Consider the following 26,245-nt stretch of genomic DNA (forward strand, 5'->3'; position numbering starts at 1 on the left):
CCAGGGAGGGACAGCATGGGGGTGCAGGGCGGAGGACATCCTCCTGGAGCAGGGGTTCAGGGTGCGACCCTGGCAGAAGGTGGGGCTGGCGCAATATACCAGATAACAGAGACCTTCATGGTGGCCAAGACTGAGCTCTCTCCGATGGTGATGGGAGCCACTGAAGGATTTATGGGCACGGGGTGGGACTGAGGGTGGGCTGTGGTCAGATTAGTATTTCAGAGGATGACACTGGTGCTTCCTGGGCTGACTGAGTTGGAGGAGGACAATTCGAAGGCAGAGAAACCAGGCGGGAGTGGCCTTTATCCTTCACCCTGTGAGACGTGATGGTGGCCTGACCTCACACAGGAGGGGGCAGATTCTTAAAACAGTTAATTGCCCAAATCACAGGGGCAGCTGGGGCCTTGGTGTTTCTGGTCATTGCCCGTGGAACAGGACCCCTCAGGAGAACTGAAAGCCGACGCTCTTCCTCCCCCTGCAGCCTCTCGCATGACAGGGCTGAGCAGGCCCAGTGACAGAGGATGGGGCTCTGGCTCAGGGCATGAAGACCATCATTTTGGGCTACAAATGCCCCTGGTTCCCTTTTGGACAATTCAGGGGAGGTATGAGGCCAAAAGAGATATAAAAGATTCTCTTTCCAATTTGGCTCAAGTCAGAATAAATTCAGGTCAAAAAATGAAAGCAGTTGGATCAGTCTTGTTTTCTAAGTGCAGGGAGCAGTTCATGTATCTGTTAAAGACATTTTATTTAGAGGCAAGAAATGGTTAATAAGATGACACCCTTGGATCTAGGAGCGTTTGCTCTTTGTTTTCTTCCTTACAGTGACAGATTTTTTGCTGTTGGTGAAGGCCCTTGAAGACTGTAGTTTAAATTCAACTGGAAAGTGGTCACTGACATCCAGGGCCTGTAAGGAGAAAGGGGAGGTAGATATGGAAATCAGGAGATGCCTGGGAGATGCTTTCATTTTAGCGATGAGCAAATTCAGGACCAGGAAGGGGAGATGAAATGCCCAAAGTCACCCCACAGAGCACACACTGGTAAGTGTTATTCCAAGACCAGCTGGATCAAGAAATTTTGGCAGGGCCTCAAATCACAAAATCATAGGCATTGAAACTCAAGGTCTAGTGCCCAATATTGTGTCTTCCGTCTTCAGCAGTGACCTCAAAGGGTGACATCAACCCATCTTTTTCTTCTTTTTTTTTTTTTTTTGAGACAGGATCTCACTCAGTTGCCCAGCCTGGAGTGTAGTGGTGCGATCTCAGCTCACTGCAACCTCTGCTTCCTGGACTCAGGTGATCCTCCCGCCTCAGCCTGGGACCACAGGCATGCACCACCATGCCCAGCTAATTTTTTTGAATTTTTTGTAGAGATGGGGTCTCGTCATGTTGCCCAGGCTAACTCATCTTTCTAGGACAATGGCATAGAAAGACAAGATGGCAGCCTTACCTCCTCTTCAGTCAGCTTGTAAGCTTTCTGGAAGTCAAAAACACTGTTTGACTTGGGAACAACAGAACTGACGATTTCTTGTCCTCTAAGCACAATCCTGGAACAAGGGGAGGAAAAACAGTTGTGTTAATCCAACCTGTGATTGCTGAGATCAAACCAAAGTCTGTGTTTGCTGTTTGGAATTGACTGAGCAGCCTGGCCCTTTCATGTGGCACTCAAAGTCCAGACCTGGTTTTAGCCTGAGACCCTAAAGGACAGTGCCTACAACTGTGAAATAGGATCAGTCCCTGCCATGGTTCTGTGGACACCAGGACACTATCTCCCAGTGTGGGCAATGTCCCTGGTGGAGTAGGAGGTTTTATATGACATATGCACACTATCCCACACAACAATGACTTGTGTACTGAGAACGCTGTTCTCTTTTCAATTATTTTCACTTTCCCTGATTTGATTATGGAGAAATTCTCAGGGAGGTGCTGGTTTGTCTTTAATACCTCCCTCAGTCCCATGTTGACAGAGAGTAGGCTGCCATTTCTGAGCATTCTGCAGGCAAGAGAATTAAGGCAGAATTTAACAATGCATGCATGACTTTCACTGGACTTAATTCTCACACTACCTTCAATTTATGGCAAATGCTGCTGCTTTCCTACTCTTGCTAGTATCAAATTTCTTTCTTTCTCTTTTTTTTTTTTTTAGATGGAGTCTTGCTCTGTCACCCAGGCTGGAGTGCAGTGGCACGATCTCAGCTCACTGCAAGCTCTGCCTCCCGGGTTCACGCCATTCTCCTGCCTCAGCCTCCTGAGTAGCTGGGACTATAGGCGCCTGCCAACACACCCGGCTAATTTGTTGTATTTTTAGTAGAGACGAGGTTTCACCATATTAGCCAGGATGGTCTCGATCTCCTGACCTCATGATCCGCCCACCTTGGCCTCCAAAGTGCTGGGATTACCGGTGTGAGCCACCGCGCCCAGCCATGAAATTTCTTTTAAAAATTTATTTCAATAAGAAATTAAGGGATTTAATGAAAAATATAGAGAAAAATCACAGCATATGTGCTTTGCAGTAATGACAAAAAGTAAGAATGAGGTAGTCAAACGAGTTTTGGAAACAAACTAACATATCCCAAGCTGGGTGATGCAGTTGTAGTCTTTGTGGTCCTGAGTGATTTACCGAGGAATGGCGAGGTGAGTCAAACTGCCATTTCATGAGTGCCCACTGGGCCTTCCCCATTCTAATCGACAGTTTTGGTATCTGCATTTGCTAACATCACCACCCCAACTAACTTTTTTTTTTTTTTTTTTTTTTGAGGCAGAGTCTTGTTCTGTTGCCCAGGTTGGAGTGCAGTGGCGCCATCTCAGCTCACTGTAACCTCTGCCTTCCAGGTTCGAGCGATTCTTCTGCCTCAGCTTCCCAAGTAGCTGAGATTATAGGTGTGTGCCACCATGCCTGGCTTATTTTTGTATTTTTTAGTAGAGACGGGGTTTAGTCTTTTTGGCCAGGCTGGTCTTGAACTCCTGACCTTAGGTGATCCACCCACCTCAACCTCCCAAAGTGCTGGGATTACAGGTGTAAGCCACTGCACCCGGGCTATGGCTTTTAATTCAACCCAAATGTAAATTCTTCACATCAAATTAGAGATTTGTGAAAGCTTTCTTTAAGACTCAGAAAGTAAAGAAAGAGATGTTTAAGGCTCCTCTATTTCTGACTTCTTCCAGGGATGTGCAGGACCAGGCCAGTGTTCATGTGAAGTTTTCCGAGGCTGGTCCAGGGCATCGGCCAGATCCTGGGCATCTTTGCATGATCTCCCAGCACTCAGCACTTGAGAGGTGTTTGATAAATATGTGAACACGGAACAAAGACTGGCATTGAGACCATATTGTCTAACTCCATTTTTAAAACATCATTTTTATGGCTTTTTATTTTCTCAGTTTATTTTATTTAATTTCACTTTTTATTTTATTGTATTGAGACAGGTCTCACTATGTTGCCCAGGCTGGAGTGCAGTGGCTATTCACAGGCATGTGATCACATTGCTCTAAAGCCTTGAACTCCTGGACTCAAGTGATCCTCCTGCCTTAGCCTCCAGAAGTAGCTGGGATTACAGCATACGCCACTGCACCTGGCCTATGACTTTTTAAAAGCCACGAGAGGCCGGGCATGGTGGCTCACACCTGTAATCCAAGCACTTTGGGAGACCAAGGCAGGTGGATCACCTGAGGTCAGGAGTTCAAGACCAGCCTGGCCAACATGGCGAAACCCCATCTCTACTAAAAGTACAAACAAAAAAAAGAAAGAAAGAAAAAGCCAGGCATGGTGGTATATGCCTGTAATCCCAGCTACTTGGGAGGCTGAGGCAGGAAAATCGCTTGAACCCAAGAGGCGGAGGTTGCAGTGAGCCAAGATTGTGCCACTGCACTCCAGCCTGGGCAACAGAGCGGGACACTGTCTCAAAAAAAAAAAAAAAAAAAAAAAAAAAAAAAAGGCCGGGCGCGGTGGCTCAAGCCTGTAATCCCAGCACTTTGGGAGGCTGAGGCGGGTGGATCACGAGGTCAGGAGATCGAGACTATCCTGGCTAACATGGTGAAACCCCGTCTCTACTAAAAATACAAAAACCTAGCCGGGCGTGGTGGCGGGCGCCTGTAGTCTCAGCTACTTGGGAGGCTAAGGCGGGAGAATGGCGTGAACCCGGGAGGCGGAGCTTGCAGTGAGCCGAGATCCGGCCACTGCACTCCAGCCTGGGAGACACAGCGAGACTCCGTCTCAAAAAAAAAAAAAAAAAAAAAAAAAAAAAAAAGCCAGAAGAGTTCTACATGTGGTTATGAGAAACAAAATTCAGAGCATCAAAATAAAAAATGAATTGTTAAAATGTCACATGTAATCCCACCATCCTTTGGGATACATGTGTATAAAATCAGGATCCTTTTAGTAAACATCTTTTTCTAACCTGTTCTACCTCCTCCCGATCTACCGTGGCCATGTTGCCTTCTGATTCTTCTGTATCATTTTCAATCACTTCCCACTCATTTGCCAGGGGAGAAGAATGGCCCTGGAGAAGGGACTTGACCTACCCAAGGGCACACAACTGCCATGTGCGAGTGAGTGAGTGAGTGGCCATCGTCCCAGCTTTGCTGGAAGTCCTTCAAAATAGGGGGCGGGGACGGTCTAGGCACTTAGTGCCCTGTAACTCCTCATCTTGGGTTTCCACTTTGCAGAGTAATAACTTATGCAAAGGAAACACCAGCCTCAAAAGCTCCAAGAGGAACAAAGGAGGTCATGGGATGGAAATGAAAGCTAGACCTCGAAACTTGAGAAGTGAAAACGAGTGGCCTGGTGGCTCTCATGCAGATGGTCATCTCACACTTCCTCGTGGCAGGCTGAGCTCTGGGAACTGTGGCCACCACCTGGGACCAGACTTCTAGGGGTTTCCCCACCTGTGGTCTCTGTGATGGAAGATCACTAACATTCACATGCCTCAGGCACTCCCCACTCTGTGCCCATTGAAGGAGCAAAGATGAAAGCTGTTTGAAAATCCCTGAAGGGACTTTAAAAAGCACAAGGGAATGCTAGGACTTAAATGTACACATTTGCATTTAGGAATATATACCTGAAGCTTTAAAGTACAAATACCGTTGCACTAATTGGTCTCATTTTGGGGGTTGTTTCCTGAGGAAATCACAAGTACTTGCATAAAATGTACAGAGGATATTGATTTTAGCAGTATTTATAACAGCAAACCCTTGGTAATAACCTAATGCCCAATGATAGGGATTGGGCAAATCAATTGTGGTAAGTCTTTGTTATGGAACAATGAGCAGCCCATTAATGTAATGAGCACTTGCCGTATGCCAGGCATTGTGCTAGCAGCCTGACATGCTATTTCATTGACTCTACATCAGATCTTCATGAGTGAGGCACTAGGATAATTTCCATTTTACAGGGGAGGAAGTGAAAGACACAGAGAGCCTGTCTCTTGGTCACAGACATATGAAGTGGTAATGTCAGGATTTAAATCCAGGCCTGTCTGATACCGAAGCCAGTGCTTACCTCTGCTAAGCTACAATGCCCAGGGCCACCGCATAGGGTCCTGAGGTTCATACACTGCATGTGGTACCCAGTAGAGGGGCCTGACATTTAATGGACTCAGCTCTCCAAGCAGTGTGCTTTTTTTATTTTTATTTTTATTTGTTATTTTTGAGACTAAGTCTCACTCTGTTACCCAGGCTGGAGTGCAGTGGTGCGATCCTGGCTCACTGCAGCCTCCACCTTCTGGGCTCAAGAGATCCTCCCACCTCAGCCTCCTGAGTAGCTGAGACTATAGGTGTTTGCCACCATGCCCGGCAAATTTTTGTATTTTTTGTAAAGACAGAGTTTCGTCATGCTTCCCAGGCTGGTCTCAAACTCCTGTACTCAAGCGATCCACCCACCGAGGCCTCCCAACGTGCTAGGACTACAGGCATGAGCCACGGTGCCCAGCCACCTTGCGCCTTTTCTAGTGCACACCAAGCACTGTGCTGAGCCAGCAGCACCCTGCAGGGCCTCCTACCTGTCATATGCACACTTGGTGCTCCTCTTCACCGTGGTATCCTCTTGGTCCCCGATCAGCCAAACGAACCTGGGGTCGGTCCTCAAGCGGATGTTCTTCCAGGCCTTCTTGGGGACGTAGCTGCAGCCAGCATTGAAGTCACCCATGAAAATGAAATTCTAAAAGACAAGATTTGAAATTGTCACCCGGTGGATGCTGCTGCAGAACGCTTTCATGTGGGTCTCTAGCAAAGACTCCGCCTCCCAGGCCCAGTGAACAACAGGGTCTGTTATGGGCTGAATCGTGTCTACCCTGCTCCCACCCGGGCCAAATTCCTGTGTTGAAGTCCTAACCCCCAGCACCTTAGAAGGTGACTGTATTTGGAGATAGAAACTTCAAGAGGGAATTAAGGTAAAATGGGCTCTAATCCAGTATGACTGGCGTTCTTGTAAAAAGGGGAAATTAGGACACAGAAAAATGGAGCAAAGACCATGTAAAGACACTGGAAGATGATGGCCATCTACAAGCCAAGGAGAGAGGCCCTCAAAAGAAACCCCCCGCTGGCACACCTTGATCTGGGACTTCTAGCCTCCCGAACGGTGATGAACTCACGTTCTATTGTGTAAGCTATCAAGTCTTTGGTATGGTACTTTGTTATGGCAGCTCTAGCAAATGAATACAGGGTCTTTAAAAATTTCTTTTTGTGGTTTAAAATTGAGTCATAGTTTTGATGAGTCGATGACAGGCGAGTGCGTACCAGTGAAGGTGTTCTTAACAGGAAGGAGAATGTTTGCTGTTCTTAGTCACCACAATTCCATGTCAGCATGCAGAGTCAGGTGTGAATAAAAAAAAAATTCAGTAAATCTATCCCTCACATCTTTTGTCTCTGGCTCAAACTGCTGTAGGGTGTAAACACACGAATGAATCAACGCCTGTTGTTTTCAAGCAGGAAAAGTGAATTTGGGTGGTGTATTGGCAGCCCTGGCATCACTCTTTCTCTCCTATTGTGTTGAAGTTGGAAACTTATTTCTGTGAAAATTCAGTTCCTTGAGGAGGTGAGAGGCATCTTCAGGGGAGGGGACCATCAAGTGAGCTGTCCACCCCCACCCAAGGCCACCAACAGAAACTTCCTATCTTGGAAATAGTTTTCCCCGCACAGCTCTTGGAACAGAATTTTCAACATTCCACAATCCAGAGGAAGTGCCAGATTTCCTTGTTTGTGCTATTGTTTGCTGGGGCATTGCTGACTTTAGAGTTTTCTTCAAGAACATTTTATTTTGATCTTAGTGATCATGATTCTCCCCGTGATTGACGGGTTCAGTTGAGGACAGAGGGTCTTTCTTAACCTCAGTGATCACCAGCTTCTGCTAACATAGACATGATTTGCTGAACATTCACTATGTGCCAAGCCTAGCACTAGGTGTCTTTAAATTTACACCTCACAGCAATAAACAATAGGAGGTAGAAGAGCCCACTAACCTCTATAGAAACAGGATTGAGAGATTAAGTGACCCGCTCTAGGCCACAGGACTGGGAGGTTCAAGTGGTGAAGTCAAGAATCACATCCCAGCCGGGCGCAGTGACTCAGGCCTGTAATCCCAACACTTTGGGAGGCCGAGGCAGGTGGATCATCTGAGGTCAGGCGTTCGAGACCAGCCTGGCCAACATGGTGAAACCCCGTCTCTACTAAAAATACAAAAATTAGCTGGGCATGGTGGCAGATGCCTCTAGTCCCAGCTACTCAGGAGGTTGAGGCAGGAGAATCTCTTGAACTCGGGAGGTGGAGGTTGCAGTGAGCCGAGATTGCACCATTGCACTCCAGCCTAGGGAAAAGAGTGAGACTTCATCTCAAGAAAAAAAAAAAGAAAGAATCACATCCAAGTCTGCTTCACTGAAGCAGTTTCCCCTGTTGTTCACTTTTAGGCCACTGATGCCTCCCCACAGCCCGACACTCAATGGGTGCTCAATACATTCTTGTTTAATAAGTGAATGATGTCATAATTTTTGGAAAGAAAGAATCTTTCTTTTGGCCTATTTATTAATAAGCAATGAAATACACCCCTGGTCTTTTCCATGCCCAGCTCTGATGGACTATGTTCACAGTCTATTTGATTCATTTTGCACTTGGAGCAGTGGAACTCAGGAGGAGGAAGGGGGATCACAGGAGTCACATTCCGAAAGAAGAAAAGAGAAATACAGAAGAAGAACTCTTGGGTGCACTTCCATATTTGCGAAGAGCTTTCACAGACCCTCACAGCCACAAGTGGTGCATCCCTCTCTTCCAAAAGTGGACAGAACTGAGCCTATAGGGATGGCAAATGTGTGCCCCCTTCTGTGAAAACAGCACTCCAAGTTTCTTTGGGAGACCACCCATCCCTCCTGCACCTCAAACTGTGAGTTTGGGTTGAAACTGGGGTGGACACAGATTTAGCCAATCAGAGTATCTCAACACCCTGATCACAACGATTGGTTCAGGGATGGACACGTGACCCAGTCAGAACCAACGAGACTCAGTCCCACAGTATTTGTTGCATTGTGGGAAAGAAAATTTATCAGTTGGTCTGGAGGCTGCTGGTGGCCATCTTGCCATCCCATGGGTGGGGCCAACCTGAGAATGGAGCCACGTAGAGGAAAGGGTGACCAGGAGATGGAAAGGAAGAGACAAATCAAGCCCTGATTCTCTTGTCTGAGCCCTGGATCCAGCTATGCCTGAAGTACTCCTGGACATTTCAGTTACACAGACCAATCAATTGCTCCTTCTTTTCATGAGCCATGTTAAGATTCTGTCCCTTGCAACTGAAACAATCCTGACTGCTCTATGCCTCACACTTCTCAATTGCAAAGTGAGAATGAGAAAGGTACTGTAGCTACCTCAAGGGATTATTGGGAGGATTAAATAAACTTGTCCATGTCAAGTCTCAGCACAGTGCCTGGCACTAGCTATTCACTCAGTAAATGTTGGCATCTGTTATTAATGGGAAAGTGTGGGAATTCCCAAAGCCCACGTGCAGGGTACCCAGGCAGATTTAGCAAGAGGGATACTTAGGGCTGAAGAAAGGCCTTAAAGAAGGCTGTAAGTGGTGGTAGCCTGCACATGCCCTGCCCTCTCCCCCTCCCTGGAGAGGTACTCATCCCACTCAGGGACCAGAGCCTGCCCCTGCTAGATGGGAATTCGGCTGACACAGCAGTCATCACCTCTGCCTTCCAGCGGTGTTTCACGTCCATGTAGACGTCAACCAACTCGTCGATCTCTTTAACGGATGTCTCTGGGGTGGTGTGCAGGGGGATAATCACGAAGTCTTTGACAGCTGAGGAACAGGAAAGAGGCAGAGGTCACACACTTCCCTTGTCAAGGTCTCACAAACACTGCTGGACGGAAACAGGCTCTCCCCTCCAGAAGGCACAGGCTGCATTGTCTGGGTCCCCTGTTCCCAGAGGGTCCGGCCAGTGGCTGAGATTTTAATGATCTCGGGATCATTAGGCTGCCTATTTTTACTACACAAAAGACTCATTTCTCCCAGTTGCCCTTCATGGCTAAGAGAAAACTGGTAGACTGTTGTAGAAAGTAAAACAGTTTCCTCTTCGAAGTTTCCTTTCTTGTTAAAGAATAAATCATAAGTGTTAAAAATAATAGTTTCTTTTAAAGACTAACTTCCTTCAAGCCTCCTTGCTTTGTGCTAATAACTCTTTGTTAAGCCCTATCCTGTGTAGCTGTTAGACATGCTTACAGGCATGTAGTACATTCTATGTCCTTGTACCTTAACCAAGATATTTGTGCTGGACATGCTCGCAGGCACGGTCCAGCTCACACAGCCTTTGCCCCTTCCCTATTTGGCATAAGCAACTTCCTCTTTTCCTTTGTTCTCCCTTGCCTTTACCTATTTAGGAAAGGTTTAAATTATTAGCCAGTCAGGTTAGCTTAGATTGTGTGGTCTGGCTCCAACCAATAGAGACAGGACACAGTAGCAGGGACAAGCTGAGTAAAGGATAAAAATTGCTTCCCTCCTTTATTCAGGTGTGCTCTCACCATTGTTCCATCTGCGAGGAGCACCCTTTCTGCAGAAAGTAAAATTGGCTTGCTGAGAAAACTTCTTATCTGAATGTTGATTTTTCTTTGCGGTACCAGGGAACAAGCATTCTGCTTCTAAATGAACATTTTACTTATTACAACTGTGTTCCATGCTGGCATTGTGGGTGCTTTTATTTTCCCATTTGTGTGTGTGTGGCAAATCTATTTTCTTTTGTTTCTGATGTATTTTATCCCTCTTCTTCTTTTTTTAAATTGACAGCTAAAAATTGTATATATTTATGGTTGTATTTTCTACTTTTTTTTAAAGGTTTTCTTTTTTTTTTTCTTTTTTTCTTTTTGAGGCAGAGTTTTGCTCTTGTTGCCCAGGCTGGAGTACAATGGCGCAATCTCAGCTCACTGCAACCTCCACCTCCCAGGTTCAAGTGATTCTCCTGCCTCAGCCTCCCAAGTAACTGGGTTTACAGGTATGTGCCACCAAGTCTGGCTAGTTTTGTATTTTTTTTTAGTAGAGACGGGGTTTTTTCATGTTGGTAAGGCTGGTCTCAAACTCCCAACCTCAGGTGATCCACCCATCTCCGCCTCCCAAAGTGCCAGAATTATAGTTGTGAACCATCACGCCCAGCCTATTTTCTGCTTTTCAAAAATAATAAATCTGTTTGGTTTTTGTACTAAGGAAAAACATTTTCTTTTTCTTTGTTTTTCTTTTGTTTTCAAGATGGAGCCTTGCTCTGTCACCCAGGTTGGAGTGTAGTGGCACGATCTCAGCTCACCATAACCTCCACCTCCCAGGTTCAAGCAATTCTCCTGTCTCAGCCTCTTGAGTAGCTGGGATTACAGGTGCACACTACCACCTGTAAAAAATTACCCAGGTAATTTTTTGTACTTTTAGTAGACACGGGTTTCACCATGTTGGCCAGGCTGGTCTCGAACTCCTGACCTTGTGATCTAGCTGCCTCAGTCTCCCAAAGTGCTGGGATTACAGGCATGAGCCACCAAGCCCAGTCGAAAATTTTCTAATTAAGAAAAATTGACCAGGCGTGGTGGCTCACTCCTGTAATCCCAACACTTTGGGAGGCCAAGGCGGGCAGATCATCTGAGGTCAGGAGTTCAAGACCAGCCTAACCAACATGGAGAAAACCCGTCTCTACTGAAAATACAAAATTAGCCGGACGTGGTTGTGCATGCCTGTAATCCCAGCTACTCGGGAGACTGAGGCAGAAGAATCACTTGAATCTGGGAGGCAGAGGTTGTGGTGAGCCAAGATCACACCACTGCACTCCAGCCTGGGCAACAAGAGCAAAACTCCATCTAAAAAAAAAAAAAAATAGAGGCTTGTCAGTTTATACTCCTTTTGTAATTAAAAACAAAAGTTCCAAAAAACTATTTAAAAATTAGCGTGGTCTTCATGAAAGACTTTTGTGAAGTGTCTGAAAACCTTCCCCCACCATTGGAGGACTGAGAGAGCCTGAGTGTGGCAATGTGCGTGACCCTCGGAAGCCGTGCCTGGCCCACCTGCTAACAGCAGCTGTCACTTTCTGAGCACCTCCTCCTGGGACCTCCCCTTATTCTCAGCCCGGATTCCCACTCTTACCTCAACAGACAAGGGCGGTGGGGTGGTCACTGCTCAAGTCACACAGACAGGAGCCAGAACTCAGCCCAGCAGGCTGCATCCAGGGCCCTACACACCCTCATCGCTGGCTTTCCTCCTCAGGCCTCCACTGCACTCCCCCATCCTTCTTTTGGTCCCCCTAAATATTCCAGCCTCCTTCCCACTTCTGAGCTTTTGTGCTCACTGTGCCCTCCACCTGGAATGCCCTTTCTCCAGCCCTCTGTATGGCTGGCTTCTTCAGGTCACAGCCCAATGTCACCGCCTCCGTCTGGTCCAATGCCCTCAACAGAGCCTGGCACATAGTAGGAACTGAAAAAGTATTTGATTCTTGACTCCATCGAGCATTGCATAGTGGTTAACATGGGCTCCTGATTGGGCACAGTGGCTTACACTTGTAATCCCAGCATTTTGTGAAGCCAAGGCAGGCAGACGGCTTGAGCTCAATGGTTTCAGAACAGCCTAGGCAACATGGCGAGACCTCATCTCTACAAAAAATTTTAAAATTAGCTGAGTGTGGTGGTGCGTGCCTATAGTCTGAGCTGCTTGCGAGGCTGAGGTGGGAAGATTGCTTGAGCCCAGGAGGCAGAGGTTGCAGTGAGCCAAGATCATGGGACTGCACTCCAGACTGGATGACAGAGCAAGGCCCTGTCTGAAAAACAGAAAAAAAAAGAACATGAGCTCCTGAGGTGGTGGCCTGGGTTACAACCCTGGTCTGTCCATTTCAGCAGCTGGGTGACTTCACGCCTTTTTAAACCTCAGTTTCCTGAAATGTAAAGTGGAGATAATCCTACTCCCTACCTTGTAGTCATTGCAAGGATTACAGGAGGCTGGCACTTAATCAGGGGCCAGTACAAGTACTGTTGTTAGAGTTCAGGGAGCAATCCATTTGGATTTCCTCACCTGCTGCAGTCTGTGGAGGAGTCTGCAATGCAGTGACCAGAGGGAGAGTGAGCCTCTAGGCTAGTGGTTCACCTAAGCCATCGCTTAGGAATTGTTTTTTTTGTTTTTTGTTTTTTTTGAGACAGAGTCTCACTCTATCACCCAGACTGGAGTGCAGTGGTACGATCTTGGCTCACTGCAACCTCTGCCTCCCTGGTTCAAGCAATTCTCCTGCCTCAGCCTCCCTAGTAGCTGGGATTACAGGTACGTACCACCACACCCAGCTAATTTTTGCATTTTTAGTATAGACAGGGTTTCAGCATGTTGGCCAGGCTGGTCTCGAACTCCTGACCTCAGGTGATCCACCTGCCTCAGCCTCCCAAAGTGCTGGGATTACAGCCGTGAGCCACTGTGCCCAGCTGGGATTTTTTAAAAGGAAGGAAGGGTTGTACTTGACAGAAACCAAGGAATTGCAGAAAACAATTTCCATGCGCCTAAACTCTTCAGAGAGGGGGGAGCTACCATTGCTTCCAGAAAGTGCGTTCCAGGCTGGGGAAGTCTTGAGTCTCAGCATTCTGAGAAGCAAGCCTGGTGCCATCACACCGAACTGCATCGTCTACACTGAGGTATTAGAAGCAATGCACTGTCACATCCAGCGTAATGCCTCCCTAACGGGCTGCATAAACCTGAGCTCATGCTCCAGGCTGCTGCCCATTCATGGGCCGTTGGGGAGGTCCCCGAGAGAGAGGCCTGCGGGTCTTACCAGTGTGGGGCGACTGGAACCAGACCACAAAGGGCTCCCTGGAAAACACATCTACGTCTCCATCCTGATAGTCATGGTAGTGATAGCTCCTCTTCACAGATACCAGCTTTTCCCTAAAAGAAAGAAAAGGAAATCCTCCCAGCTGAGTCAGCCCTTTTCTTACTACTTTCATAAAGTAGAGATGTAGGTTCCCTTGGCTTTCTTAGACTCCAGAGCAGGCTCAAGCATGGGGTCATTTTCCTGAGAGCAAGGCTGAGTCACCTCTTCTCAACAGCCAGGGAGCTGTTGAGAATCTGGGGGCTGAAGATATGAGCCATACTAGTTATCTGTGGCACCCACAGGTTAATGTTCAGACTTAAGAAATTACTAGCAGGAAGAGGAAAAGAATATGAAGTTCGGGAATCAGCTGGGCTGAGCACCTCAGCTTTCCAGCCTTGGGCCAGGACTTGACTATGAGGAGTAAAGAACTCCTGGCCTGGCAACCATGGAGCCAACCAACAAATGAGGTGTTAGGAGACCCCTTGTGTTTTCAGCTTGAAGAGTTAATACTTTGCATAAGCCCCCAGTTTTGACAGCAGTTATTTCGATCAACACTGAGAATTGGTTAGAGATCCAAATTTGGTTTTGCAGAGAAGACATGCATTTTGATTCAATTCACGATTTGTTAGTGGCCATGTTCTAGGGAGCATAGATGATACTTACTTGTAGAGAAAGGCATATTGTTCTTTATATGTGTTTCTTCCAAGCCGAGAGCTAATCACGTAGTTGTACGTTATGCCTCTCCTTGAATTTCTAGAAAAGAAAGATTTCACACCGCATCTTAAAGAATAAACATTCCCCTACTGTACATGTTCCTCTCTTTCCAATCTGCCCCCATACACCCAATGTGTGGAAGGGCCACTGTTCATCATAACCTTTGAGTCCAGTAAGAAGGGCCACCATTGATTGGCTGGAATGTGGCATCTGCCAGGATCTTTACAGCCATTATTTCTTGCCTTATGAGAAGGGTATTATCGTTATCCCCTTTTTATGGTTTGCAAGGCCAAGTTGGGACATGAACCTAGATCCAACTACCCCAAAACCCGCATGCTTTGGCCTGTACCTGTAGGAGGCCACTGAGACCCTAGAAGACGATCTGGGCCAGAATCAGCCCCTGACCCCACTCATGCCCATGGCTGCAGCTGCAGCTTATGCTTTCTGGTGGAATAAACGTCATCAAGCCACCTGTCCGTGTCCACGAACCACTCCTGAGCATTTATGATAAGCGAGAATATTCTCTCCTCTGAAAGCCCCCAGGCATTTTCTCACAAGCCTTGGGAACATGATTTCACTTCACTGTTGTTTGTATCCTGGGTGCTGGGGATACAGCCATGAAGTCCCATTGACCTTGCCCCTCACCTGCACCAGGGAAACCGGACTCTCTGTGTGTTTGCCAAACCTACTGATAACTCCACTCTGGGCAAAGCCTAACACAGTTTCACATTGTCTGCTCACAAAAAGATCTAGTGCTTGTCTGAAGCTGCAGCATATTCTTAGGTTCAGTTGGAAAAAAAGCAGAAGGGGTATTTAGGGGCCAATCTTACAGAAATTCCTGGAACTTCAGATGCATTATTCTAAGGCAGACCTGGCCTCTGGGGCCCCAGGAGTGTGAACAGTAGGTTCTGCTGGGCTTCCACTTTGAGGAGGTTGGCCCTATTTTGAACATAGCCTGCCAAGTCCTGAGTTACCAAACTGCTTGTGGTGACTCAGTTGCAAAGTGACTAAGGCCTATCCTGGCTTGTGGGGGATAAAGGGACAAACACGCTTGGCCCTGCCTGGAGTCCATGACAGTCTAGACAGGTTGGGGAGTGCCAAGACCAATGGTGGTGAAAAGACTTGCCCCAGATGGACTGTGCTGGAGATGCCTGGAGCCCACCTGACCCCTCAGTCCCCCACAAACCTGTCCCCTCAGTCTCCCACAAACCTGACTGGGACCACTCCAAGGAAGGCTGAGATGACAAAGAATAGAGCACTGGCTATGAGATCAGATCAGATGTGATGCAAGTTCAGTGGTAGGCGTGGCCACTTCCTGGCTGAGTGACTCAGGCAGGTCCCTCACTCATTTCCCTCACTATAAGGGAAGCCCTTAGGCAGATTGACATGGATTCTTGCCTGTCCCTACAGTTGTCCTACACATTCCTTCCCTATGATGGATAAGCCCGGAGATTACGGGATGATGGCACCGGGATCTACCATCTCGTCTCGCCCCTGCCCAAGACCCAGACATGGCTTTTGTTCAAAAGTCCCTATTAAGTGTTTCATGCTGAGATGGCCAGGTGCAGTGGCTCACGCCTGTAATCCCAGCATTTTGGGAGGCTGAGACAGGCAGATCACTTGAGGTCAGGAGTTTGAGGCCAGCCTGGGCAACATAGCAAAACCCCGACTCCACTAAAAATACAAAAGTTAGCCAGGCATAGTGGTGCATGACTGTAAATCCAGCTACTTGGGAGGCTGAGGCAGGAGAATTGCTTGAACCCAGAAGGCAAAGGTTGCAGTGAGCCGAGATCTTGCTGCTGCACTCCAGCCTGGGCGACAGAGTCTCAAATTTAAAAAGTACTAAAATAAAAAGCAAGTGTCCCTCATTCCTTCACTAACGCCTTTCACCACAGCTCTCTGATCACACCCCGCAGAAGTAACCACTATTAATAGTTTGGAGAGCATCCTTCCAATCTTTCATCTTCTATGCACATGGAAACACAAACACACCCTTATTCATGTAACATGACGACTCAAAAGGGCTATTTTACCTGCAATTCTCAACTTGCTTTTTTTCAATACATTGCAGCCATTATTCCATGCTGGAATATTTAGCTCTAACTTATTCTGTAGCAAGCATGATTTTTTTTTTTTTTTTTTTTAAGAAACAGTCTTGCTTTGTGGCCCAGGCTGGAGTGCAGTGGGGTGATCCTGGTTCACGGTAGCCTAATCCTCATGGGCTCAAGTGAGCCTTCCACCTCAGCCTCCCAGGTAGGTGAGACTGTAGGCACATGCCACCACACCTGGCCACCAGCGTGACTTTTAACAGCTGCATAATATTCCAGTGTGTGAGCATATCGTAATTTTATTGATCTTTCTTCTACTGTTGGTTTTTAATCTTTTCTCTTTTTTCCAACATTTTCTTCATAACCGTACTTTTTAGCTCAGCCTCATCTGCTTTTTTCATTTCTTTCTGTGTCCAGACCCCTCATCTATTTCCCCTATTCTGTTTTATCACAGTAAAATCAGCTGGTTGAAAGTTCTCAGGCCAGGTGCGGTGGCTCACGCCTATAATCCCAGCACTTTGGGAGGCCAAGGCGGGCGGATTACGAGGTCAGGAGATCGAGACCATCCTGGCTAACACAGTGAAACCCCGTCTCTACTAAAGAATACAAAAAATTAGCTGGGCGTAGTGGCGAGCGCCTATAGCCCCAGCTACTTGGGAGGCTGAGGCAGGAGAATGGCATGAACCCAGGAGGCAGAGCTTGCAGTGAGCCGAGATCGTGCCACTGCACTCCATGCACTCCAGCCTGGGTGACAGAGCGAGACTCTGTTTCAAAAAAAAAAAGAAAGAAAGTTCTCAGGACCGTGGCTAAGGGAGTTGGAATCCCGGGCAGCACAGAACTGGTGGTCAAGTGTGGGATCTCACATTACTTTCAGATCCCTGGAGCTTTCAGATGCCCTTGCACTTGACCTTGAGCCCTAGCGGGCCCACCCTTCCCCATGTTACCCGTTCAGCTTCTCCATCAGTACGGGGCAGATCCTGTTGTTGCTATCCTTGATTTCCATCAGGAGCATAATGTCACAGCGTTTGATGACCTGCAAGAAAGAGAATTCCCAGGGGTTGAGGTCATTTACCACAGATAAATAAAACCTTTTATTGGACACTTACTGTTTTTAAGCATTGCATTGAGTGCTTATTAAAATAATTTCTACTCTGAATTAAATGAAGGACTCCCTGAGGTAGGTTGGTGCTTTTGTTATATACATTTTTAAGATGAGCGTGAGGCTCAGAGAAAGTTGAGTAAATTACACTCCCAGTCACCCTACCAGAAAGTGGTGGAGGCAGAATTTGAACTTATACCATTCAAGCCCAGAGCCCCTTGCTCATGACCTCCCCACAATATCCTGCCTCTTGGCTTTGCTTGAATAATTATAATAATAATAATAAATATTAAGCCCTTAGTCAGCAAAGATAACAGACTGGATTAGAAATTAAGAGGTATAATGATAATAACTATAAAAGCTGACATTTACTGCAAACCTACTCCAAGTCTTACAATAACCCTATGGGATAACTATGCTTTTTAGTCCATTAAACATAGGCAGAAAACAAGCTCAGAGTGGTTGAGTGACTAGCTCAAAGTCATACAGCCAGTATAGGTTGTAGAGCCAGGATTTGAACTCAAGTCCACGTGACTACAAAGTCCACCATGCTGAACTGTTAAAACACAGTCCTGGCTGGGCACGGTGGCTCACACCTGTAATCCCAGCACTTTGGAAGGATGAGGCGGGCAGATTGCCTGAGGTCAGGAGTTCGAGTTCAGCCTGGCTAACATGGTGAAACCCCGTCTCTACTAAAAATACAAAAATTAGTCAGTCATGGTGGCATGTGCCTGTAATCCCAGCTACTCAGGAGGCTGAAGCAGGAGAATCTCTGGAACCTGGGAGACAGAGGTTGCAGTGAGCCAAAATCACGCCACTGCACTCCAGCCTGGCGACAGAGCAAGACTCCATCTCAAAAAAAAAAAAAGAAAAAGAAAAACCAGTCACTGCTCTGGAAGACTCAGTCCAGCAAGACAGACAAATGGAAACAGCTAGCTATGATGTGAGACCAAAATCAAACCAAAACAAAAACCTGCGCTACATAAAAGTCACAAGCTGTGGAAGTGTTGAGGAGTAATTAATCGCTTCTATTCGGAGGATTTGGAAGGGCTCCACAGTGGAGGTGACATTTGAATGGTCCCTGAAAGCTGAGAAGGCACTCAGAGAGAAAAGAATATAGGAGAGGCTCCTTCAAGGTGAGCAACCACCTAGAGGCCAGGGTGCAGACCAAGCCCACAGCCCTTCCTGTGACCAAGCCCACAGGGGCCTTTCTGTGTATGGGATCCTGGTGGGCTCAATGACACAGGATTTGTTGGTCAAGGACAAGGCATCCCCAAGGTTAATATCTTTTTTTGAGACAGGGTCTTGTTCTGTCACCCAGGCTGGAGTGCAGCTGTGTGATCTTGACTTACTGCAGCCTCAATCTCCTGGCCTCAAGTGATCCTTCCACCCTGGCCTCCCAAAGTGTGGGGAGTACAGGCATAAGCCACTGCACCTGGTCTCCAAGGTTAATTATGTCCTCTTACACAGCCACCAAAGACATAAAGTAGGAGGGTTATGCCAGTGGTCCTGTCTTTCCAGAGCACATGTTCCAGTTCCATCTTTAGAAGGACCCAGTGGGGAGAGACACCAGCACTTACCTGTCTGGGTGCCTCTGTGACTGGGGGTTCAGCCTTTAGGAGGCTGTCCCAGGTGGGAGGTCCACCCGTGTAGTGACTGACGAGGAGAACAATGTCCTAAGGCTGGAGCCTTCCATGGACAGCTCGAACTCCATGGCATCAGCCACGCAGGGCTCTCCTGGGAGCTGGAAGCCACTGGCCAAGCCAGTCTGCTGATTTAGTCACTGTGACTGCCACACCTTTCTGGAAGGCATTTTCAAATATGTATGCCCTTTGACCCAATTTTTCCACTTTGAAGAATGTCTTCCTTTGGGGTGCAGGTGGCTGAAGCCTGTAATCCCAACACTTTGGGAGGCCAAGGCAGGCAGATCACCTGAGGTCAGGAGCTTGAGACCAGCCTGGCCAATATGCCGAAACCCTGTCTCTACTAAAAATACAAAAATCAGCCTGGCGTGGTGACGTGTGCCTGTAATTCCAGCTACTGAGGAGGCTGAGGTGGGAGAATCACTTGAACCCGAGGGACAGAGGTTGCAGTGAGCCAAGATCACACCACTGCACTCCAGCTTGGGTGACAGAGTGAGACTCCAACTCAAAAAAAAAAAAAAAGAATGTCTCTCATTGTAAGGAAATATCCACAATTTCTCTGCACCTCAGGTTCCTCATGTATAAATTGGGATGAAAATATCAATCCCTCATGGGGTTGCTAGAGGATTAAGTGGGTACTTAGAATAGTGCCAGCCATGTAGGAGGCATGAAACAAATCAGTATTACCTGTACAGATCAGAGAGAAAGATGTATTGCAACAAAAAATTGGAAACAACCTAGGTATTGCCAAACAGAAAATCATTCAATGAATTAGGTTGCAAACACAGGATAAGGCATTATATAGCATTAAAGGCATGTTTTAAAAGAATATGAACATCATGGGAAATATAATATAAAGCAGAATACAAAACTGATGACACAGGATGGTGTCCCTGCTGCGAAACCCATGCGGACTTACATATGCCTGTAAGAAAATTACCCAAATGCCAACAACAATTGCCTTCAAGTGGCAGGGTAATGAATGATTTCCTTTCTTCTTTACAGGTTTCTGTATTTTAAAAATCATCTTTAATGACTATTTTCATTTTAAAAATCATTATTTAATTTATACAGAATATAATTTAAAAATCAGACCTTTATAATTAAAATGGAAGTCTTATTTAAAAAAGAAAACTGCTCGATGGGGAAGAAATTGTGGGAGGTAATGGCCAAAATTTATCAGGACATGACAGGTGCATTTCTAACTAACTTATTTAATATAAGTTAAATGAGTTGTCTTATATAACATGCTTAATACAATGCCTGGCACATAGGAAGGGCTTCATAAGAGTTACCTCTTATCATTGACTCATCATTTTTTTTTTTTTTTTTTGAGACAGAGTCACAGAGTCTCACTCTTGTCACCCAGGCTGGAGCACAGTGGCGCAATCTCGGCTCACTGGGTTCAACCTCCGCCTCCTGGATTCAAGCGAATCTCCTGCGTCAGCCTCCTGAATAGCTGGGATTACAGGCACCTGCCATTATGCCCAGCTAATTTTTGTATTTTAGTAGAGACAGGGTTTCACCGTGTTGGTCAGGCTGGTCTCGAACTCCTGACCTCAGGTGATCTGTCCGCCTTGGCCTCCCAAAGTGCTGAGATTACAGCCGTGAGCCACCGCGTCCGGCAATTAATCAGTTTCATGATAACTCTTTGATGCTGGTCCTCAATGCTAGTGTAGTTGGGTACTCTGAGGCTCCATGAGGTTTAATAATTTGAACACAGAGTGAATACAGGACAACAGGTTATCTACACTACAGAGCACCTTCTTGACCACTATATGTGTTTATTTATTTATTTTTGAGATGGAGTCTTGCTTTGTGGCCAGACTGGAGTACAGTGGTGCTATCTCAGTTCACTGCAACCTCCGCCTCCTGGGTTCAAGCAATTTTCCTGCCTCAGGCTCCTGAGTAGCTGACACTACAGGAGCCTGCACCACCAAGCCCAGCTAATTTTTGTATTTTTGGTAGAGACAGCGTTTTTTCCATGCTGGTCAGGCTGGTCTCGAACTCCTGACCTCAGGTGATCCATCCTCCTCGGCCTCCTAAAGTGTTGGGATTACAGGCATGAGCCACCGCGCCCGGCCAAATACTCCATTTTCTAATCCCACTTGACACATGTTCTCCCTGTTCAAATTTCAGACCAGGAAAAATATACTTTCCCTGGCTCCATCGTCTCAAGAGGAGGCTCCCAGGATGAGAGTCCCAGGGAGGAAACCTTCCAGAGCCGAGACCTGAAACACTGATATCTCCCTAAGGCCAAATTCCTGACTCTGTTCACAGGAAGGGAAGAGGAATTTCTGGGTTGTGCATGCCTAGTGTTGACAGAATCCAAGCAACGTGTGCTATAAGTGGGCCTGGGGAGAGGGGAAGAGATGGTCTGGAGGGGTCTTGAAATATCCGGGACAGGCCGGGCATGGTGGCTCATGCCTGTAAGCCCAGTGCTTTGGCAGGCTGAGGCAGGAGGATATTGAGCTCAGGACTTTGAGACCAGCCTGGGTAACATAGTGAGATCCCATCTCTACAATTTTTTTTTAATTAGCCAGCATGGTGGTGTGCACCTGTAGTTGCAGCTATTCAGGAGGCTGAGATGGGAGAATTGTTTGAGCCCAGGGGGTCAAGGCTGTAGTGAGCTGTGGTTGCACCACTGCACTCCAGTCTGGGCAACAGAGCAAGAACCTGTCCAAAAAAAAAAGAAGGAAGGAAGAGAGGAAGAGGGAAAGAGAGGAAGGAAGGGAGGAAGGAAGGAAGGATGGATGGAAGGAAGGAAGGAGAGAGAGAGAGAGAGAAGGAAAGGAAGGAAGGAAGGAAGAAAAAAAGAAAGAAAGAAAGAAAGAAAATTAAAAAGAAAGAGAAGAAAAGAAAAGAAAGAAAGATCTGGGCCAGAGGGTGGCTTGTGAAACCCTATGTCATGCCTCTAAAGAGGGAGCAGCTCAGCATGGTGGGAAGAGCCTGGGCTCCAGCCCTCCCTCTGCCACTTATGTGCTCCACAGCTATTTGGGCAACTCACTTCACCTCTGAGTTCCATTGCCTCCTCTGCAAAATGGGCACAATAATCAGAGTGGCTGTGCGGCTGAATTACATACTGCACATTAAGGGCTTGGCACATAGCATGCACTCCTGAAATAACCATTGCCCTCTGCTGTAAGCTCTGTGAAGAGGGAGGCGATGCCTCCCACAGCCACTGCTACATCCTCAGTGCCCTGGTGTGTCTAATACAAGGTCTAGCTTCACTGAGCATTTGCTGGATGAACAAGCTCTGTTCTTTAAGGACACCCTGGAAAACGCACAAACAGGGGACACTCAGCCAGGGAGGGGTTGGCATCTGGACAGCTGCCCATGATATGCGGGGGCCAACCCAAGATGGAGAAGGCAGGCCTCCCTCACTCTCCAGCCTCCCCAGTGCAGGTCAGGGTGACGGCAGCATGATGCTGCTGAGTCTCTGAAGCGATAAATCCGGATGGAAGAGTGGAGAAGGCATCTCAGCTTCTATGGCTGGGCTGCAGGGGTGTGTTTGACCCCAACTCTTCCCCTTACTGGCTATGGAAATCTAGATAAGGGGCCACTCTCAGCCTCCATTTACTCAGTTATGAAATGGGGGCGACACCACCTAAGTCACAGTATTAAATCTGTATATAGAATTCCTGGCCTATAGGAGGTGCTTAGTCAATGGGCGCTAGAGATAATCCTATTTTGAGTGCCTGGCATTCTCGGGTGACTGTGAGTGTGCTGTTGGGTGGCTCTTGCAGTGTTTTGGGGATGGCCTGTTGGTAGGATGGGGAGGGTGATGCAGCCTTGACAAGGACTTCGGACACGCCCTGCAGGACAGAGCTGCTCAGGGGAGATGCAGAGTTCAAGCCCCCATGATGGACTCACTAAGGAACAAAAAGACAGCCGGGTTGCATCAGTGAGGAAGGAGATGGGAACTCAGTGGCTACCCAGGTTCCATGGGCCATGTGTGAAGTGGGGAAAATCATTTCCTTACATGTCAGGGTTTCCCACTGAACAATCTTGTCATGGTTCCCACAGGCTTGGCATTGCTATCCTGGCTAAACAACACCATCTAGAAGGCCTTGTGTACCTCCCAAAGGGCAGGGCCACCCAGGTCTGAGAGGCTCATCCAAGTAAGAACAGAGCCTGCCAGTCCTCACTCCAATCCTCCTTCCCAATGAGAGCAACAGCAGCGGCTCTGGCTCATGAATACCCGCCTTGTTGCAGGCTCTGCTGGGCGCCTCAGGCACCCTGAGTTCTCTTCCCTAGCCAGCGCTACAGGTGGTATTCGGGCGTGGTCGCCGTTTTGCTGAGAATAGCTGGTGGTTCAGGGAGGTGCAGGGCCTCCTGAAGCTCACAAGTCTGGTAGGTGGGATCTGAACCCAGGGCTCCTGGCCCCCCTACCACACCATGGTGCCTCAGGCTTCTTAAGGTAATAAGTACCTTTCCAGAGTCCTGGGAAAGGGTTAAGTTGCCAGCATCAAAAATAAATTACCCTGTAAGATAAACGGAGTCAACTGACTCCAGAGAAAGCGAGCAGTGTCCCCAGACACTGGATATATCACCCAAGGAAAGCCTAAGTGAAGGTGGAAGGAACGGGGGACACTGTTCCTAGAGGAGGGGGAAAGAGGAAGGAAGGAGGCGAAGAAGGAAGAAAGGAAAGAGAGGGAGGGATGGTGAGGATGAGAGAGAAGGAAGGAAGGAAAAAAGCAAGGAAGGGAAAGAAAGAAAGAAAGAGAAAGAAGAAGAAAGGAAGAAGAAAGAAAAGAAAAAGAAATAAAGAATGAAAGAAAGAAAGAACGAAAGAAAGAAAGAAAGAAAAGAAAGAAAGAAAGAAGAGAAAAGAAAAGAGAGAGAAAGGAGCTGGGCTTTGCTGGTGAAAAGGAGTAGCTGTATAAGATTACTTCATCTTTCTTTGTTCATCACCTCTGCATGGGGAGTAATAGTCCCTCTTCATAAAGATGATGAAATGAAACCATGTGCTTATAGTGCCTGATACAGGCATTCAATAAATAGCAATAAAAATCATAATAGCCAACCCTTATGTGGAACATACAATGAGCCAGATACTACGTTAAGAGCTTTCTATTTACCAACTCCTATAGTCCCCTCAGCGATTCTGGAGAGAGCCCCTGTTTTAAGATGATGGCAGGAGGCACAGAGAGTTGAAGTGGTTATTGTTCCAAGCCAGCTTCTACATTCCCCCTAAGGGCCAACTTTAAGTACGTTGAGTCTCTTAAAGTCTGAAGACAGGAGAGAGGGTGTGAGGGGTGTCTGGGATCCTCCTCCCAGGAAAGGGACTCACCTTCACAATGACATCCATTGCGTTCTGGTCTTCCTGCTTGCTTTCCCCAAAGGACCTGACGTTGAAGGAGCAGATCCTCAGGGCCAGGGCACTGTGGATGGAGAGGAGGAGAAGCAGCAGTGGGGCCAGCTCCTGTGACATCCTGGTGCTGCTCTGGCTTCAAGACTGAGAAGACAGCAGCGCTTGCAGTGCCGGATTCTGGCCACCTCCGTAGGCTCCACTGACTTATAAAGCCTGCAGATAACAGGAATTACTGGATTTCTCGTTGCAACTTTCAGTTCTCTGAGGAACTGAAGATCATGGGGTTTAATCCCCAAGGAAATACAGATACATTGGGCTAGCCTTTTAGGAGCCCCTATATTCGTCACCCGGGTGCGGAAATTGGCATGCCTCATTTAGGCGCCATCCTCCACAAAGTCACTCATATCCCAACCGGGAGCCAGCTCTGACATCTAGTCATCGGTCCTGCGGTTGCATGCCATGTGCCTTTTCCTGACAGTGGATGAACTCGGAAGTGGTCCACCCTAGAGGGCACCTGGGGTGACGGAACCTTCTGCTGGGTGACAATGAGGCAGGAGGCATGGGAAATTCTGCTGGGTTTTCTCTAAATCACTGGGATTTGGTGGCCTGGTGTCCTCAGACACACCCAGACTGTGACTCTAATTGCCTGGTGGTGTAAGGGTAGTTTGAATTACTTAATTTTTTAGACTGTTTTACTGTACAAATACTAGCAGTGTGTTGCCAGAGAAAGCAACTGGGGATCTGATGGAATGGATGAGGAAAATGTCCCTGGACTCTGTGAGCAAATAACCCATGAAACCCATGGAAAGACCCGTGACTCAAGCTGATATTAATTTAATATTGACGAGAGTTGTGTGACCCTGGGAGAGAAAGGTCTTGTAAGAACTGTAGGATATCAACTCAAGCAAAATGACATTTAGAGATTTGGGCAGGAAACTATGAAGGTCTATAAAGAAAAAAAAAATGCAAAATCCAATCAAGATACATTAATGGATTTTGGTAAAGACAATTCTGTGAAAAGGGTAGGGAATAAGAATAACTCCAAGCCAGCATCGGGATCTGTGGACCAACCCCTCTTAAGGGGATGGGTCTGGGGCCACAGCCACAGGGAAAATTGTACATCTATCTCCAACATACATCCAGGCAGCATCCTGGCCAAGCATGGCAGGAATTCTATAAGATAACCCCAAATAGTACATGGAAGGAAATGGTTTCCTGAGTTCGTGCTGCAATCAATCTCCCTGTTGTCTGCAACCTAAGACCTCAGGCCTGGTTGAATCTCTGGAAAAAGTGGCTCTGGGCCAGATGCAATGGCTCACTCTTGTAGCCCCAGCACTTTGGGAGGCTGAGGTGGGTGGATCACTTGAGGTCAGGAGTTCAAGGCCAGCCTGGCCAACATGGTGAAACCCTATCTCTACTAAAAATACACAAATTAGCTGGGCATGGTGGTGGGTGCCTGTAATCCCAGCTACTTGGGAGGCTGAGGCAGGAGAATGGCTTGAACTTGCGAGGCAGAGGTTGCAGTGAGCCAAGATCACACCGCTGCACTCCAGCCTGGGCGACAGAGTGAGATTCCATCTCAAAAAGTAAATAAATAAATAAATAAATAAAATAAATAAATAAATAAATGAGTTCTAGGGAATGGTTAATTGTCTTTCTTAGTGAATAGGCATCTTCCAACCAGAAAAAGATTCAGAATTAAGTGTAGAAATGTTTAAGAGACTCAGAGCCATGGTATAATGTTTTTGTGTGTTTTAAGATGGAATATGTGATATTTTATGGACTTAATGAGAGCTGCTTGGCCAACTATATAGAAAATCTTGTAACTCTCTTATAAAATGTGCACTTGCTAGGGTTTGATTCAGATTCATGACTTTACGTTGAAACCTTTGTCTGAATACAGTTCTGGAACATTTATAAACACTTTGGGTTATCGTCAGTGTTTTGTTTGTTTGCTTTATTAGAATTCAAATCATTTAGTATTTTTTAAAGGTAGCTTTTTTGTTAGTTCAGACAATTGAAGAAATTTTAAAAGAAAATACGGCATATTAAATAAAGTTTAAAATGTTTATTAGTCGGCCACAAACCCCTTATAAGTAATTATTCAGGTTTGTTGGGTTTAGGGTTGGCAGATTTAAT

General features: G+C 46.9%; 1 protein-coding gene across 1 annotated transcript; it reads right to left on the minus strand.

The window, feature by feature from the left end:
- Positions 1 to 728: 728 nt before the first annotated feature.
- DNASE1L3 (deoxyribonuclease 1 like 3) lies at positions 729 to 24,555 on the minus strand. Its single transcript, XM_050778515.1, has 8 exons — positions 24,086 to 24,555; positions 16,995 to 17,083; positions 13,952 to 14,041; positions 13,250 to 13,362; positions 9,164 to 9,276; positions 5,990 to 6,147; positions 1,447 to 1,543; positions 729 to 904 (listed from the first exon to the last, which is right to left on the minus strand). Exons 1-8 carry the CDS (start codon positions 24,224 to 24,226, stop codon positions 788 to 790), a joined length of 918 nt encoding a protein of 305 aa, XP_050634472.1. The 5' UTR covers positions 24,227 to 24,555; the 3' UTR covers positions 729 to 787.
- Between the last annotated feature and the right edge of the window lie 1,690 nt (positions 24,556 to 26,245).

The sequence above is a fragment of the Macaca thibetana genome, chromosome 2 (assembly GCF_024542745.1).
Source record: "Macaca thibetana thibetana isolate TM-01 chromosome 2, ASM2454274v1, whole genome shotgun sequence".
Classification (NCBI taxonomy): Eukaryota; Metazoa; Chordata; class Mammalia; order Primates; family Cercopithecidae; genus Macaca; species Macaca thibetana.